The sequence below is a fragment of the Schistocerca serialis genome, chromosome 4 (assembly GCF_023864345.2).
Source record: "Schistocerca serialis cubense isolate TAMUIC-IGC-003099 chromosome 4, iqSchSeri2.2, whole genome shotgun sequence".
NCBI classification, from domain to species: Eukaryota; Metazoa; Arthropoda; class Insecta; order Orthoptera; family Acrididae; genus Schistocerca; species Schistocerca serialis.
In genome coordinates, this window is record NC_064641.1 from 436,030,867 (window position 1) to 436,047,488 (window position 16,622).

The 16,622-nt window shown below is 43.3% G+C and overlaps 1 protein-coding gene across 1 annotated transcript in view; it reads right to left on the bottom strand.

Annotated features, from left to right (window-relative positions):
* LOC126475045 (aspartate aminotransferase, cytoplasmic-like) overlaps positions 1 to 16,622 on the bottom strand; it is a 76,730-nt gene that overhangs the window by 58,929 nt on the left and 1,179 nt on the right. Inside the window, exons 2-3 of the mRNA XM_050102592.1 lie at positions 12,157 to 12,338; positions 11,954 to 12,062 (exon numbers count right to left, since the gene is read on the bottom strand). Coding sequence (XP_049958549.1) covers positions 11,954 to 12,062; positions 12,157 to 12,338 — 291 coding nt within the window. The remainder of the gene's footprint in view (positions 1 to 11,953; positions 12,063 to 12,156; positions 12,339 to 16,622) is intronic.

Here is a 16,622-nt window from a genome sequence, read left to right on the forward strand (position 1 = left end):
GGTACGGTGCGGTTCCACCCGGACAGGGAAGGTGTGGAGCAGAGAAGTACGCAGCAATTTTTGAGCCTGGAGGGCACTGTGTGTTTCTAACAACAGGGTGCCATTCCGTAATCTGGAACAAGACTTTACAGGACCCGCAATTGCGTCGACACCTTTCTGAATAATGAAAGCATTGACCGTGGAAAAGTCGTGACCTTCGTCAGACCGAGAAACAACAAGGAACTGTGGCAACGATGGAAGAACCGTCTGTGGCTGAGACTCAATGAACTTACGTTTGTGAGCAGACATAGTGGAAGGTGAGGAAACCATTGCGGAAGAATCCCCCACGATTACCGGCGTCTCCGATGGCGCGCTCCTCCCTTGTGGGGGCCCTCACCGAGGGCACACCCGCCTTAGGTGATTGTTCACACCTCAGGTCACACCTCCCGACAAACGGACGGAGGGACCAATCGGCACTTTCGGAAGGTATCAGCTCGGGTAATCACCCATCCCTGGGCCTGGCCATTACCAGGGGGTACGTACGTGTCCTAACTGTCTACCCGGGGCGGGGAATTACGCGTTACCCCGTCACCGGCTACGCATGGAAGTGCGTGGGTCGGCCTTCAGACACGCACAGGGAGGAAAAAAGAGAAAGGGAAAGGAAAGAAGAGGGGGTCTCAAACGCCGCAGCGGAGAAAAGGGCAAGGAGAAGAGGGAAGGAAAAGAGAAGGACAGAGGAAGGACGAGGACTTGCAAGTGTAGAAAGCAAGGAATTTGGAACAGATTTGAGCGTCCGTCTCCGGACGTAGGCATAAACCATACTCCCAGAGGGGGAGAAAGGGACGGAAAGAGCCAGAGGTGAGGGGGGGGGGCGCGAAGATGGGGGACGGGGAGGGATGCGGAAAGGGAAGGGAAGGTATGCAGCCCGGAAAGGAAGGAGGGCCACATTAGCTCAGGGTCCCGTGCTCGCTACGCACGTGTCCACAAAAGAGTTGTGGACCCCCTGGGGGGATGTGGTAATAGTGGTGGGGAGGGAGGGGGTGGTGTATCAGACAGGTCAGAAAATAAAAGATAAAGAAAACTAAAAGGGAATGAATAAATAGTTACTGAGAAGAAATGCTAATACAAAGGAAATTAAAGAAAGTAATTCATGTAAATTAAGGCCAGGTGGGTGGCGAAAGGCAAGACCATGTTTTAATATCAGTTTCCACCTGTACAGTTCTGTGAAAGTAGTGCCTAGGGAAAAAATTCTGTTATCAGGTGAGGTGAAACAGGTCACGACTGTCATGTTGCGGTCACAACTGTCACGTTTTGGAGCATGCTCTGTAACAAGATAGTGAGTGTTGACAATATACACCCTTCATCTATGCCCATTCATCCTAACTGGTAACCTGATGATAGTTATATCAATCTAGAAGGCCGAACAGTATTTCCATAATAGCTGGTACATGACATGTCATTTCATAGGTTGTTCTCCCTCTGACAGTGTACGTTATGCTGGTTACAGGGATGGTATAGGTGGTGGTAGAAGTGTGCACAGGCCACGCCTTACAGCAGGAATGTTTACAGGGACAGGAATCATAGGGTAGAGAAATTGGTGCAGTACCAGCACAGCATCTGACCAGGATATTGTGGAGACTGAGGGAGCAGTAAAAAGCTGTTCTAGGTATGGTGGGCCAAATGTCAGAGACTGGGACTCACTTTAGGACACAGTTTTACGAAGCCACAGCCTTGTCAAAGTAGCTGATTAATACATTTGAGATCTGACTAATACTGAGAGACGAGAGTTGTACTCCTAAGCTGTTTTTTGAAGCAATAAGCAATACCTGGATTAGATGTTACGGCGAGGGAAATCCGCTTCTGAACTAGGTTCGTGGAGTAATTATGTCCAGTGAAGGTTGAGGTGAGACTGGTGGTGTGTTGCTGTAAAAAGTCTGCATCTGAACAAATATGTTTGCCTTAAATGCCACGGCTGTATGGGAGGGAACTTCTGACATGAACAGGACGGTAACTGTCGAAATGTAAGGAATGTTGTTTGTTAGTAGGTTTAATGTAAACAGCAGCCTGTAGCTGCCCCTCAGTGAGAATGAAGTCAGTATCAAGGAATGTGGCTTGGGATTCAAAATAGGATCATGTGAAATTTAATTGGGAGAAAGTATTGCGAGTTTCCAAAAATTTTAACAGGTCAGCCTCACCGTGACGCCATATGAAAAAGATGTCATCAATGTATCTAAATAAAAGCAGGTGCTGAAGTCTAATGTCGATGAAATGGTTGGCATACAGCAGGAAGGAGCTATCCTGGTTCCCATGGCCGTGCCCCTGATCTGTTTGCATGTCTGCCACTCAATGGTAAAGTAATTGTTGGGAAGTATAAAGCTGATTAAAGTGAGCAAGAAGCATGTCATAAGACTGGAATGAGGAGGGCAGTGATTGAGGAAATGTTCAGCAGCAGACAGACCACATACATAGGGGTATTTGGTATAATGGGAGGTGGCATTCATGGTGACAAGCGAGGAGCGTGATATGAGAGCAACAGGCGCAGATTTCACACAATCGAGGAAACTATTAACCTATAGTAGAATTGATGACAACATACTTTTGTACAGGTTATTATAAAAACATTGTACCAGATGCACACAAAATCTTTCCATTAAATTCCCATATGCACACCATATGACAAGAGTAATGTGCTGGCACGCCAAAAATAAATGCTAAAAAAGTTCATGATTTATATTTGTGTAATGAAATGAATGAGCTTTCATAGCATTGTGATTCCTCACATTTTCTATTTTATTCAGTATTATTTGGTTACAGACATCCATGGTCTCAATCTAAGAACAGGCTGTAACCATGTTTGTCCACTTTCTGTTGGCATGCCAGGTAGTAATTATGGCCAAATACACAATCACATTGCCTAATCTTTCAGTTCTGTAAACATGATGTGTTGCAATATAATAGTATAATTTTAGGATTAGTTGCGCTAGCTCCAGACTTTGGATTGAACACCACTGTATTTTAATAATTTCCTAAAAGTTTTTTTATCATTCAGTTTAACTCCCTTTTATAATGTTTAAAATAATTAATTTTCTTTAGTATTTATGCTGGTGCTTTCTTAGTTGTGCTCTCATAAAGGTACTAGCAGTTTTGTGGTGATAGAATGTGTCTATCCTAAGTATGATGTATAGCATGTCTGAACTATGTTTTGTCAGGAAAAAAATCATTAATAAGGTTTTCTTTCAGAACTTTTATATTTGGCTCAAATGGCTCTGAGCACTATGGGACTTAACATCTGAAGTCATCAGTCCCCTAGAACTTAGAACTACTTAAACCTAACTAACCTAAGGACATCACACACATCCATGCCCAAGGCAGGATTTGAGCCTGCGACCATAGCGGTCACGCGGTTCCAGACTGAAGCGCCTAGAACCGCTCGGCCACACCGGCCGGCTTTTATATTTCGGGTCATGGTTGGTTTTAAATTACGTATTTAACTTTTAATGGCAGAAACTATGCACTGCAGCGATGCCTGTCGTACTTGTCAGTTCATATCATGCATTGACTGTTGACAGTCAGTCTTGTGGCACCCTAGTGGGCAATTTTAGCTTTTACTTTTGACGTCCCAGCATATCATTCATTCATATACTGTGCATCTGGGGATTTAATGGAAAGATTGTGTGTCTGGCACAAGATTTTTATAACAACCTGTATGAAGGTATGTTGTCACCGATTCCTCTATGCGTTAGTCTGGCATTATTTGTTAAACAGTTTGTAGCACCTTTTGTAATGTTATTACAGATCTGATAGTGGTAACATAGTTTACCAAAACCAGCTATCCCAAATACAGTGTTATATTGCGATCTTGGCTAAGAAGTTTTTCTTCTATTGAGAAAATAAATACAGATTGCCCTCATACTCAGTGTGAGTAAACTAACCACATTCATTCGAACATTACCTACAATACAGGGCAGATCTGTCGGCAAACCTGCCGCAGCCCGTCGGTCACAAAATAAAACACAGTCCAGTAAAACATGGCACACAGTTATCTGTACGCCAGAAGCACCACACATTGGAGGGTCCTCTCTCTGGAACAAGAAACCATGCATCATAGGGCTGAGGAGACCACATCCCATCAGCACAGCTGGAAGGAGGTATGCCACAGTTGCGTTGTGGGGTTTACTAGATGGAGATTATTGTCTGTCACTTCCAGCCAGTCATCCTCCCCCTGAAGCAAGACTCTTGAGCTCAACAGCGAGGCTATAGCATGTAGGGGGATGGCATATTGAAACAGCTGAGGATCACGACATGCCTCCTTGACTGCTAAGTCCACCGTTTTGTTCCCTGCAATACCTGTGAGCCTTGGAACCCAACAAAAAGACAACTCCTTCCCCAGTCATTTTAGTTGGAAGAGGGCATCCTGGATATTTTGGACTACATCTGTTAGGTACAAGTGATGGAGAGGGTGAAGGACACACTGAGAATATGAACAGAATAGAAAATCACCACCGAATGAATGTCTAATATGCTCCAGTGCCCACAAGATCGCATATACACTGTGTCATCAAAAGTATCCGGACACCTGGCTGAAAATAAATTACAAGTTCATGGTGCCCTCCATCGGTAATGTTGGAATTCAATATGGTGTTGGCCCACCTTTAGCCTTGATTGTTTTGTTTTTCTTTAGGGCGAAAAAATAAATCGGGTCATACATGCCCAAGTTAAAACTATAGAACACAAACACTGAAAGGAGTTCAACTACTATATGTCAGTCCCAATTGACAGAAGAGAAGATAGATAAAAATAGGCATGTGGAAAAAGAACTGAAAGAGACACCATACAGAAACAGAGGGCCAAAACTAAAATTAAATGGCCTTCGCCATGTTGCTTCATCGGATAAAAAGTAAAATGCAGTCGACAGTCTGCACGTCATTCGCTAAAACAGCTGATAAATCAGACAGCAAACCCAAGCTGGAACGTAAATGGTAGGAAGAAGGGCATTTCATCAGGAGGTGCCAGACAAAATTTGAGCACAATGTGTACAAAGTGGTGGGGTGGCACCACTTAGCAAATGACAATGGCTAAAAAGGCAATGCCCAATACACAACAAGGAGGTCGTCCAAGGCACTGGGAGAGGTCTAATAAGCCAAATCTTTTTCCCGTGAAGGTAGGACCATTGGCGATGCCAAGGGGACACCACCTCCTGACAGGCAGCAACGCAGAAATCATCAGAGGGAATATAGATACTTGCGGGCTGAGGTACGAGGACTGCAGCATTGGCAGCAGCGTCAGCAGCCTTGTTTCCTGGCAGACCGACATGCCCAGAAACCCACAGAAACATCACACTAGCTCCACCAAGAGTGAGCAAGTGACAGTCTTCCTGCACCTGCTGCACTAATGGATGAGCAGTGTACAGCATGTGTAGACTTTGAAGGGCACTGAGTGAGTCTGAGCAGAGGACACAATTGAAAAAGCCTGTGTCACCAGATGTACTCCGTAACCTGATACAGGGCAAAGAGCTCAGTTGTAAATACGGAGGAGTGTGCCGGAAGCAGACATCAAAAGACACGGGTGCCAATAATGAAGGCACACCCAACCCCACGGTCAGTTCGAGACCCACCAGGGTATACAAAGGTACTATTGCGAAGTTCCATGCAAAGGTTGTGAAACTGAAGGCGATATACCAAGGCTAGAGTAGCGTCCTTAGGAAGCAAACTAAGGCCAAGGTTAAAATGGGGTTAAAATGGGCTGCTTCACGAAGCCAACATGGTGAAGGGTTCACACCCACTGGGAAGTTGCAGGTAGTGTGAAGTTAAGCCACCTTAGCAAGTGCCGAAAGTGGACTCCAGGAGGTACCAGAGAAGAGGGACGAGACCCATACTCATGATCAAAGGAATCATCAAAGAAGGCGGCATACGAGGAGTGGCCACGCAAGGCAGGCAAACAGCATGCATAGCTGCTGAGTAGAAAGTCAGGGCAGTAGGACAATGGTAATTCAGCAGCTTCAGCATACAGACACTATCAGGCTAGTGTAAAAGGCACCCGTGGCCAAACGGATGCCGCAATGGTGGATAGTGTTGAGGCGGCGTAAGAGGGATGGGTGTGCAGACGCATAAACAAAGCACCCATAGTCAAGTTTCGAACGGACAAGGGATCGGTACAAATGGAGGAGGGTATTTCAAGCAGCACCCAAGGAAGTACCATCAAGCACACAGGACATTGGAGAACTGTGTACAGCAGGCTGACAGGTAAGATACATGCGAGGACCAGGAGTGTTTCCTATTGAGCATGAGCCCCAGAAATTTCGTAGTTTCAATGAAAGGAAGGGTAACAGGCCTAAAATGTAAAGATGGTGGGAGAAACCATTTGCGTCACCAGAAATTCACATAGACGGTTTTGTCAGAGGAAAAGCGAAAGCCATTGTTAATGCTCCAGGAGCGAAGACGATCGCGACAGCACTGAAGATGCCATTCAGTGAGATATGTCCATGGAGAACTACAATTGATAGCAAAATCATCTACAAAAGGCAGCCGGGGATGCCAGATGGGAGACAGGCCATTATAGGGTTAAAGGCAATAGCGAAGAGGACAATGCTACGGACAGAACCCTGAGGCACAATATTTTCCTGGATAAACGACAAGGCAGAACCCACGTGCACCTTGAAAACTCGGTATTGTAAAAATGCCCGAAGAAAACAGGGCAGGTGCTCATGGAAGCCCCACGTGTTAAGAGTACAGAGGATACCTGGGTGTCGACAAGACGATGACACCAGTAGCAGGGCATCGGGTTTGGAATGTTCAGCTGGATGGTGATAATTTCATAGCCTGCTTTGAGCTTGGACAGAAGCACCACTCTATCACAGGTGTAAAAGAGTGTGGGTATGCACAAAGGAGGAATCTACCTTTTTCATTAGACGGTGGACAGCAGTGACGCCCTGTTCAGAGAGATATGATTGAATTTTGGCCTCGGTTAGACTATTGAGCAGCATGGTGTAAATTACACCACGGGAAGAATTCAAAGTTATATGCGCCCCAACATGAACAGGGTAACCACGGAGAATCAAGGCAGCTAGCAGTTGTGCTTGAGAATCAGAAGTGGTCTCCAAAAGTAAAATGCCGTTCTGTAAACGAGAGCAGGATTTCAGTGCCCACAACTGCATCTACACCTTTCTGAATAATAAACACATTTACCGTGGCAAAGGACTGACCGTCTGCAGTACGTGAGACCACAAGGAATTGTGGTGCAGCAGGAAGGATCTTTGAATCATTAGCCTCATTACGTTTATGCTTTGTAGATATTGAGGGTGAAGTGGATTGACTCATCGCGAGGAAATCCCCCACGATTACCAGCATCTCCGATGGCGCACTCCTTCCAACTGTGGGACCCCTTCACACAGGGGCGCACACACCTTAGGTGATTGTTCACACGTCAGGTCACGCCTCCCGAACAACCTGACAGGTGGAACAATCGGCAATTTGGGAAAGTTACAGCTCAGGCAACCCCAAGAGAGGGGAAAAAGAATAGCAAGAGGATAGACATGCAGCACAGAAGGGAAAAAATGCTGCAAAGGCTGGCGCCCCGTGGTAAACATGCACAAACCGGACAAAGAGTGGCGAGCCGCCTGGGGGGCTTAGCCTTGATGACAGCTTCCACTCTCGCACGCGTAAGTTCAATCAGGTGCTGGAAAGTTATTTGGGGAATGGCAGCTATTTCTTCATGGAGTGCTGCACTGAGCAGAGGCATCAATGTCGGTCAGTGAGGCCTGGCACAAAGTTGCCATTCCAAAACATTCCAAAGATGTTCTATAGAATTCAGGTCAAGACTCTATGCAGGCCAGTCCATTACAGGTATGTTATTGTCATGTAACCACTCCGCCACAGACCGTGCATTATGAACAGGTATTCGATCATGTTGAAAGATGCAATCGCCATCCCCGAACTGCTCTTCAACAGTGGGAAGCAAGAAGGTGCTTAAAACATCAATGTAGGTCTGTGCTGTGATAATGCCACGCAAAACAAGGGGGTGCAAGCCCTCCATAAAAAATACGATCACACTATAACACCACTGCCTCCGAATTTTGCTGCTGGCACTACACACGCTGGCAGATGACATTCGCCATACGCACACCCTGCCATTGGATCGCCACTTTGTGTACCGTGATTCATCACTCCACACAATGTTTTTCTACTATTCAATCGTCCAATGTTTACGTTCCTTACACCAAGTGAAGCGTCGTTCAGAATTTACCAGCATGATGTGTGGCTTATGAGCAGCCACTCAACCATGTGATCCAAGTTTTCTCACCTCCCACCTAACTGTCACAGTACTTGCAGTGGATCCTGATGCAGTTTGGAATTCCTGTGTGATGGTCTGGATAGATGTCTGCCTATTACACATTACGACCCTATTCAACTGTCAGCAATCTCTGTCAGTCAACAGATGATGATGTTGGCCTGTACGCTTTCGTGCTGTACATATCACTTCACATTTCCACTTCACTATCACAACAGAAACAGTGGATCTAGGGATATTTAGGAGTATGGAAATCTCGCTTACAGACGTATGACCCAAGTGACACCCAATCACAGAACCACATTCAAAGTCCACGAGTTCTGCGGAGTGCCCCACTCTGCTCTCTCACGATTTCTAATGACTACTGAAAGGTGGCAGCACAATGCACCGAATACAAGAAACATGTTTTTGGGGAGCCCGGATACTTTTGATCATATAGTGTAATTCTGCATCTAAGACAGTATAGTCTTGAGGCAGTCAGCCCTTAAGGACACAATTCTGGGTAACAGAGCAACCAATTGACGGCCCCTCACTAGACCCACCCATAAAGACAGCTACATATTAGTGGCTCATACAAAATGACAGAGAATGTCGCATGAAAAACGGAAGCAGAAGTGCAGTCTTTCCTATGCTGCACAAAATCTAAAATTATGCTAGGCCTCTGTAGTCACCGGGACGACAGACAGCTAAAACCAAGCATCTGGGGTTGTACATGGTCCACACCAAATAAATGCAGCACAGGCTGCACATGGATCCCAAATGGCACTGTGGCTCGTGGACAGTTTGAGAAAGGTGTTCCAGAGGTGAAAGAGCAACAGTACAATATCCAGGTGAAGTCATAGCTGCAAGGAACTTACACACCTGATGCACCAAAGAGTTCTGGCTTTCAGGTCAACCATGACAATTATGGAGTCAGAAATGAGACCCAGAAACTTCACTGAGCCTCTCAATTATAGGATCATGTCCCTCATATTCAAGTCAGGTAAATTAAAAATATGAGGAGAAACACACACACACACACACACACACACACACACACACACACACACACACACACAAACACAAACACGTGACGTCGTCAAAAAAGTCATACGACCACACCGCCGCCTGAGAGATCGATCCACCGGATGTGATTCTCTCGATAAATGGAATGGAAGAACAGCTGTGTTAGCCAAAGAGTACACAGCCAGTTGCAGTACTTACGCTCACTGTGAGGCGCCACTAGGCCACTTCATGTGCAGCAGGAGAGTAGTGCAGTTGTGCCAGTCTACAGTTCGTAGCCGCACTCAGTGGCCAGCCAGCGCCGATGTTAGGCATCGTCTGCAGCTCAGTCACTGCTGCCATCAAGTCTTTGTAGCTCCGTTCCAAGTTAGTCTTCAAATTCACCGGATTCGACATTCAAGATTACGAGAGATTAACTTGTCACTGCAAGATTTGTGACTTGTAAACAATGTCATTCTACAGACACTTAGTCTAGTCGCATCTTCTATAATTGTCAACCAACTGATCATGGACTATAGCAAAGTAATAAATACTTTCTTATTTTGTACTCCTGCTAATTAACTGTGTTTTCCTGTTGTATGCTCTTGGCATAGTAGAAACCACGTTTCCACCTCCTTGGCTACCTCATATTTGCCACCTCATGTTGATGGACTCAATTATGGTGGAAGATCGAGAGCCATGAACACACACACTGCAGAAAACTGAAAACTCACGCATTGGGTTAGGAAAATAAGGCCACATGCTGAGGCAGAGGCAACAGGACTTAATGTGCTCTGAAAGTTTCATGCTGGTGAAAGTTAGTACAAGAGAGTCCAATTTCACAAGGTCGCCATCCACCCATTTCATTAGGTTCTGTGCATCATGACACCTTCCTGAAACCACTCAGCTTTCAGTTCTTTTCAGGAATGTCAAACAGATCCCAGCAAGTCAATATCTTTGCTATAGTTCAAGGTGTTGTGCAGTTCACTTTCTATTGCATACTCCCTGAGCCACTGAGTTTTCTGGATGTTCTTCACTTGTTGGGAATCTGATGTTTCTAGCAACAGGATCCTGTTTCACAAGCACTTGATAGATTTTAAACTTCCAGTGATTTCCTCTAAACCTCTTTGTATATAGAAAGGTGAAACTTTCTCAGAGTTCCCTCTTTCCATTTAATTATAAGAAACACATTTTGGCCACCAGCATGTGTTCTGTTACTCGATACTGGAAACGTCTGTGTAATCAGCAGGTCTAAAGGCCTGCCTACACAAGCCCTCTTGTTTGTGTTTTGTAACATACCAGCAACCACCCTTTCCACTGAGAGGAGGAAGAGAAGATTTTGAAGGATCCACACTGGCCCCCGAGCAGCTAGGGAAATAGAAGTCTACCTAGACATAGCCCTGCTTGCCTAGGTAAACCTCGTACAACTGAGATGCAGCAGGTTCCCCAGAGGTTGCCTTCTGACAACTATTACACCTCTACAGCCACACATCTCATCAACATGTGGCACTCCTTGTGAATGAGGGTTTTTAAGTTGAGGTTCTTACCGTCCCCGCAATCTGGGCGGCAAGCCAAGATCCCCGTTCCCTCTGACACAACACTCCACTACTGTGCCACACAGTGGTCAATGAAGCATGCCCAGAGCTTATGGTGATACAAGACTGATGGCACTTACCAATCCCCAACTCAGGAACCCCTGGATCACCAAGCCATACTCAGAAAATGAATGATGAGCCCCTGAGAGGCTCTGTACTATCGACTGCAGATGTTACAAACTAAGGCAAATATACATTCAGTAGGTGCTTCGAAGCCAGCAACTATGGGATGGGACACCCAGGGCAACTGGATTTGTCGGTCTTTGGAAGAAGGTAAAAAGAAGGAAAAAAGGGGGGGGAAGGGAATAAGATGTTCTATGGACTGAGGTGTTAGTCCGTATGAGGGGAATGAGATTTTAAGGAGGATCTGTGGATCAGTTTGTATCACAGGGGTGGTATCTTGATGGCAGATGCTGTATGCAGAAAGCTGGCATAGACCCTCACTTACTTACTCCCTTTGGTCAAGTACCAAAATGATAGATCCTCGTCCACTGGAAGATAATGATGGAGTCATAAGTTTTTTATGGAACAAAGAGACTGGAGTTCTTATGAGGACTGGTTAGGGTTATCTTGTAAGGACCTGAGAAAGGGTTGTGAAGCAATGCTGGATGTTATAAATTCTCAGAAGGCTTGCAAGGGGTGATCCTGAAGTAGGAATAGTGGTGGTGTATCAAGTTGGGATCGTGACTGGAAATGTTCAAGGCTGACATCAATATCTGGTTTCCTGTTTGAAAGGTTTCGTGGTTGCAAAGTGATATTTCCAGTTGACATTACACGTGAAGGAAAGTAGGTCCTTTACCAAAGCAGCATGATTAAATGCAGATCTAGAGGTGAAAGTGAAACCTTTGGATGATATAGATAATTCAGGAGGGGAGAACACTGTATTGTTGTGGCTGGCTGTTGTGACCATGAGTTACCATTATGAGTTATTTCTATTGAGGACCAACAACATTTCTTCACATTAGAGAGAAAGTTACATTACATTAATTTCAATCAATGTTCTTTTAAATGGAAAACCAGAGCAGGATTCAGTCAGTAAGAGCACAATTTATATTTCAAATGTAGTACTAAGTCTCTCTATAACGCATAGAATTTTTCTAAATTTACATTACCCCATGTTGGTTTTGAGTAATAGAATGTGGTGTAGTGTAGGTGCCTGTTTAGGAACTCAGCACCGACTCTCAATGCGCCTGTACCACTCAATGTCTGGACGCCAAAAGCCTGAGAGCACACAACACTAAGATACAGGACTCTGAATAAGTTAAAAATTTGAAAGTTATCATCAGGAACAACATCTGGTACGAGCTTTACTTACCCGTCCTTGAACTACAGCACTCGAGTCATGCCCAAGTAACATCTTTGTTGCCGCAGATGTGAAAGATTCCATTCCCAGCACTGGCAAGTACTCATGGTTGCTTGTGTTGTCCTCTGCCATATGTTTCTCAGTTTTTCTGACAACTGGCAGCACCCATGGCTTCCCTTCATTTGTGCGGTATGCTGATAAAAGCAAATAATCATCAGTGGAGAAAATATAATCCATAAATACACTAGTAATAACACATACTTTTTAAAAGGTTTTTGTGATACTTATTTGACATTCAGTGGTGCATTATCATATTATAAATGGGAACATTACTAGATTTCGAAAGAGTAAACAAATTGCCACCATGAAACAAAAACTTTTCTGTATAAAAATAGCATACATTCAGGATCACTAATGTTTACATTGATGTACATATATTTTTAGTACTCAAGTATGAGTTAAGAAACCAAATGAATTACTCAACATGTCAGTCACGACAAATTGTTCCTTGCATCAAAACAAATAACCAACCTGGACAAGCCTTGGAAAGTATTTATGGTACAATGTGAACTGAGCTTGAGTATTTTGTGCTACGTTAGTTTTATTAATTTTTCTCGGATGTTTCTGAAGGAGTGTTATGTACTACACCCTCTCATGCATGGAGCTGTATTCTTTGACAATGGCAGATAAAGCAAACATCAAAAGAATAATCTTCTTCAAACAATGACTGTACACAGCTCAATATTGAAACAACAACAACCACCCCCAAGACGACAACAACAAAAACAGGGAATTTTAACTCATCTTCAATTAATTTACATAAGTTTAGGAAGCCCATGTGAATCTGAAGGTCTGAATGACTGTCACACCCTAATCACTATGCATGATTTCCAGTTATGTCTATGGATTTCTTAGGAACACATTCACCCCTTATGCGAGTTAGTCACAATTTTTGCAACAATATTGGAAACCTAACAATCACAAGACAGCAATGTGTGTACCAAAATGTAGATCATTGATCAGATTTTCTACTGATTACTCAAAGCTAGAGGAGGACGACAGGGACTTCTTAGCAAACTTTTGGAATGTATGTTGTCCATCTGTTGGCTACTCTTACAATTTAGAAATCTGCTTCCCTTTTCCAGTTACCTACATATATCCATCAATTTTATGCCCGTTTTTGATGTTTCCCCTCTGCCTTTACCACATATCAGGTACTCCGGGTCCCAAGCAATGACTAGGTACACTGTGATTGGTCTGCTTCCTTGACACTACATTACAATACAAAAACTACCTTTTTTTGTAAATTTATTTTATTCATTTTTATTTATTCTCATTTTTCATTTGATTGTCAGTGGATGTATACGTAACTTTTTTTACAATGTGCTAAACGTAAGTTATTTCGTTTTGCCACCCAAAATCTATTCCTGTGGATCTCCTAGCAATTTGCCAATCTTTATTCTGACAATGTTTTCATTTTGTGATACCATGCACTGCTCATTTTTTGAGGCTCCTATCTCCAATAGGCTGGTAACATTGACAGCTTTGGACGCTGTATTCACTGTTTACCTTTTCCAATAAGTACGCTTTCGAGTTCAAACCTTCTATTTTGTGGCAACATGTAACACTGATGATTATCATCACCATTTTACAAAGGCTGCAGTGATTTACATGTTGCCCTCAGCCATGTTATTCAATCAGTTATTACCAGTGCACTTCCGAGAAAACTGAGCACATCTGAATATTACCAATTTAGGCCATTACTAAGAACAAACTTTTACAGGAATAACATATGCATATCGAGTTAGAGAGTCATATTTACTCAAAATAATGTGAGAAGGCTCACAGTTCAAATGTCTCTCTTGCAAACTCACCTTAGGCAAATTACCTGATGCTAATGATAAGATGATTTCTTCAGTGACGCTATGCCTAACTGTTTACCCTCGTTTCTCCTCCATATAAGCTTACACCCTGTCTCTCATGATCCCACCAGTGATAAGATGTCTAATCAAATTTTTTTTCTTCCCATTCCAACAGGAGAACACCCTACACAAAAATTCCCGTGAACACAGAAGCAGTCTTTATACCAAACATCAGGATGGATAGACTGCTGATTAATTATATGCCCCACTTTTTTCATCCTTTCAGACAGACTGCAATATTGCAGCTTCGGGATGTAATACAAAATGTAAGGTTCCTTGGAACAATGCTCCTCTAGTACCACACACAGTACACTCAGTTCCTGCAACACAGTACAGTTAAGACAATTTTTAGTTTTACATAAGAGTAAGCTACAACACAAGATGAAACTTTTATTATCTTCCAATAAAGATAAACTCTCAAAGAGCATTACAGCCAAGAAACCTTTCACAGCCAGAGTGCTGTCATCATTAGAATCGCAACTAGCGAGGATAAACAGTTCAAAGACTGCGTGGTTTTTCATTGTGCAGAGGCCTATACCCTACATACCAGGCTAAAAAGGACAGGTTAAAACTATCAGCACTCTAATATGGGATCAAGCTTTAATCACAACACACACTCACAGAGGCATCCAGCATGGTTAGGTCTGATGACCGGTAATACCACTTATGTGGCAATGCCTTTCTTATACTTCCCAGACAGTAGAAGACATAGAAAGAAGTTGTCTTTGCTAATGACAGCAACATCATAGTCACTGGTAAAACATCTCACCAGTACATTTTGGTCTTAAGGTTCTGGCATCAGTTTGTAACAGCCAATGTCTTGTTGTGAGATACAATGTTATTATAAATGATTGCAGTGATTTCATAAATTCACTGCAGCTACATTGACATTGTCATAAAACTCACCAATCATATAGAACAACTCTGAAAGTTTTGTAATGTTGTAGCCACACTTCAGATTTCTGCCACAAGAGCTTAGCAGTGAACAGTTAAGCAAGATGGCAGCAGGGGCACCAAGAAAGTGTATGTTGTGCTTGAAATGCTCCTGATATAATCCAATGTCTTTTTTTGTGTGGGATTACGTAAAAGATTCAATTTTTACCTACCAGAACTGCGCACTCACGTCAAAAGTGCTTTTGAACAGATTGAAAGGGGCATGCCGTGCTGAAAGGGGACATGCAGACATGGTAAGGGGGACGCAGGACGGGTGGGGGTGGGACATATGGAGCATTTACAATATGACGAAAAACTTTATTGAGTTTTTCTACGTGTGTGCATGCAAACCCCTGTGACAATATGATGCTGTACTGTTCCTACCTGCACTTATTTCTTAGCTATGGGAATCTTTTCTGGGGATTGAAGGCACAAAACAAAGACATAACTTTTAAAAGGAGGAAAGGACCATAAGAATAAAACTGCAAGCAGTGGTCAGGCCCAACGTGAAGAACTGTTAAAAAAAAATCTGCATCCTTAATGTTCCAATCTGTTGTACATTTCAGGGAAAACATTACTAAGTATTTCATTAATAGTTCTGTACATCCAGGTAGACTGGAGAGAGCATATGGATATGTGCATAACATGCGGCAGTACGTTTTGAGCCCAGAGTCAGTTTTCCGGATAGACAAAGGGAACCCAAGTGGCATAGCAGCATGTTCATGGTCCTTGAGTCACCAGAAGGTGTCGTGGTGTGGGCAGTCAGTGTAGAGAGATGCAAAGGAACAGTGTAGAACTGGTTTCATACAAGAACATCATACATATGGGACCAACTGAATGAGGGAGTGCAGCTGTTAAGGAGGATGGAGGTTTTTAACTGTTTGGCTACCCTGATTCAGTTTTTCCGTGGTTTTCCTTTTATTTCAGGCCACTGCTGGGATGGGGCCTTCATCAAGGTCATGGCTAACCACCTGACTATTCCCATAACACTGACATCTCTATTTTATCTATATGTATAATTGAGCCAGTTATTTCATTTTATTATCAGGACAAACCCAATAACATTGTAAAATGATTACTGCATGAAAAAATAAAGGAAATGAAATGACCTGCCATCCTCTGTTAGAAACCCAAAATATTCATATTACAGAAGAAAGCCATTCAAATTATACTGAAAAAGAAGCAAGAATAACTTTGAAGAAATTGTATCAAGACCTTAATATTTAGACACTTCCACCACTGCATATAGAGAAGACCATTGTGACTGCATAATGAAACCCTACGAAGCTAGAGAACAGGGTACTGTTCCTCCCCATTAACCCAAGAAACGGCAAACAACTGCAGTGCATTTCACACAAACATGTAAATACTCTGGTATCAAGTTAACACATCCTCTATCAAGAGAATTACAAAATCTCAAAACTGAGACCCCCCTAAAAAAAAAAAAAAAATTCTAATCGAAGAAGAATTCTATAGTCAGGCTGAGTACGTGTGTTGACAGTGGGCAGAAGTTCACCCTGTAAGTGACAAGTTTCATTCATCACATTAAGAGACACCAGAAACAGAAACTAGTCTTACAGAGTAAACTAGAATTATAACCACTCATGTACAATATATGATGAT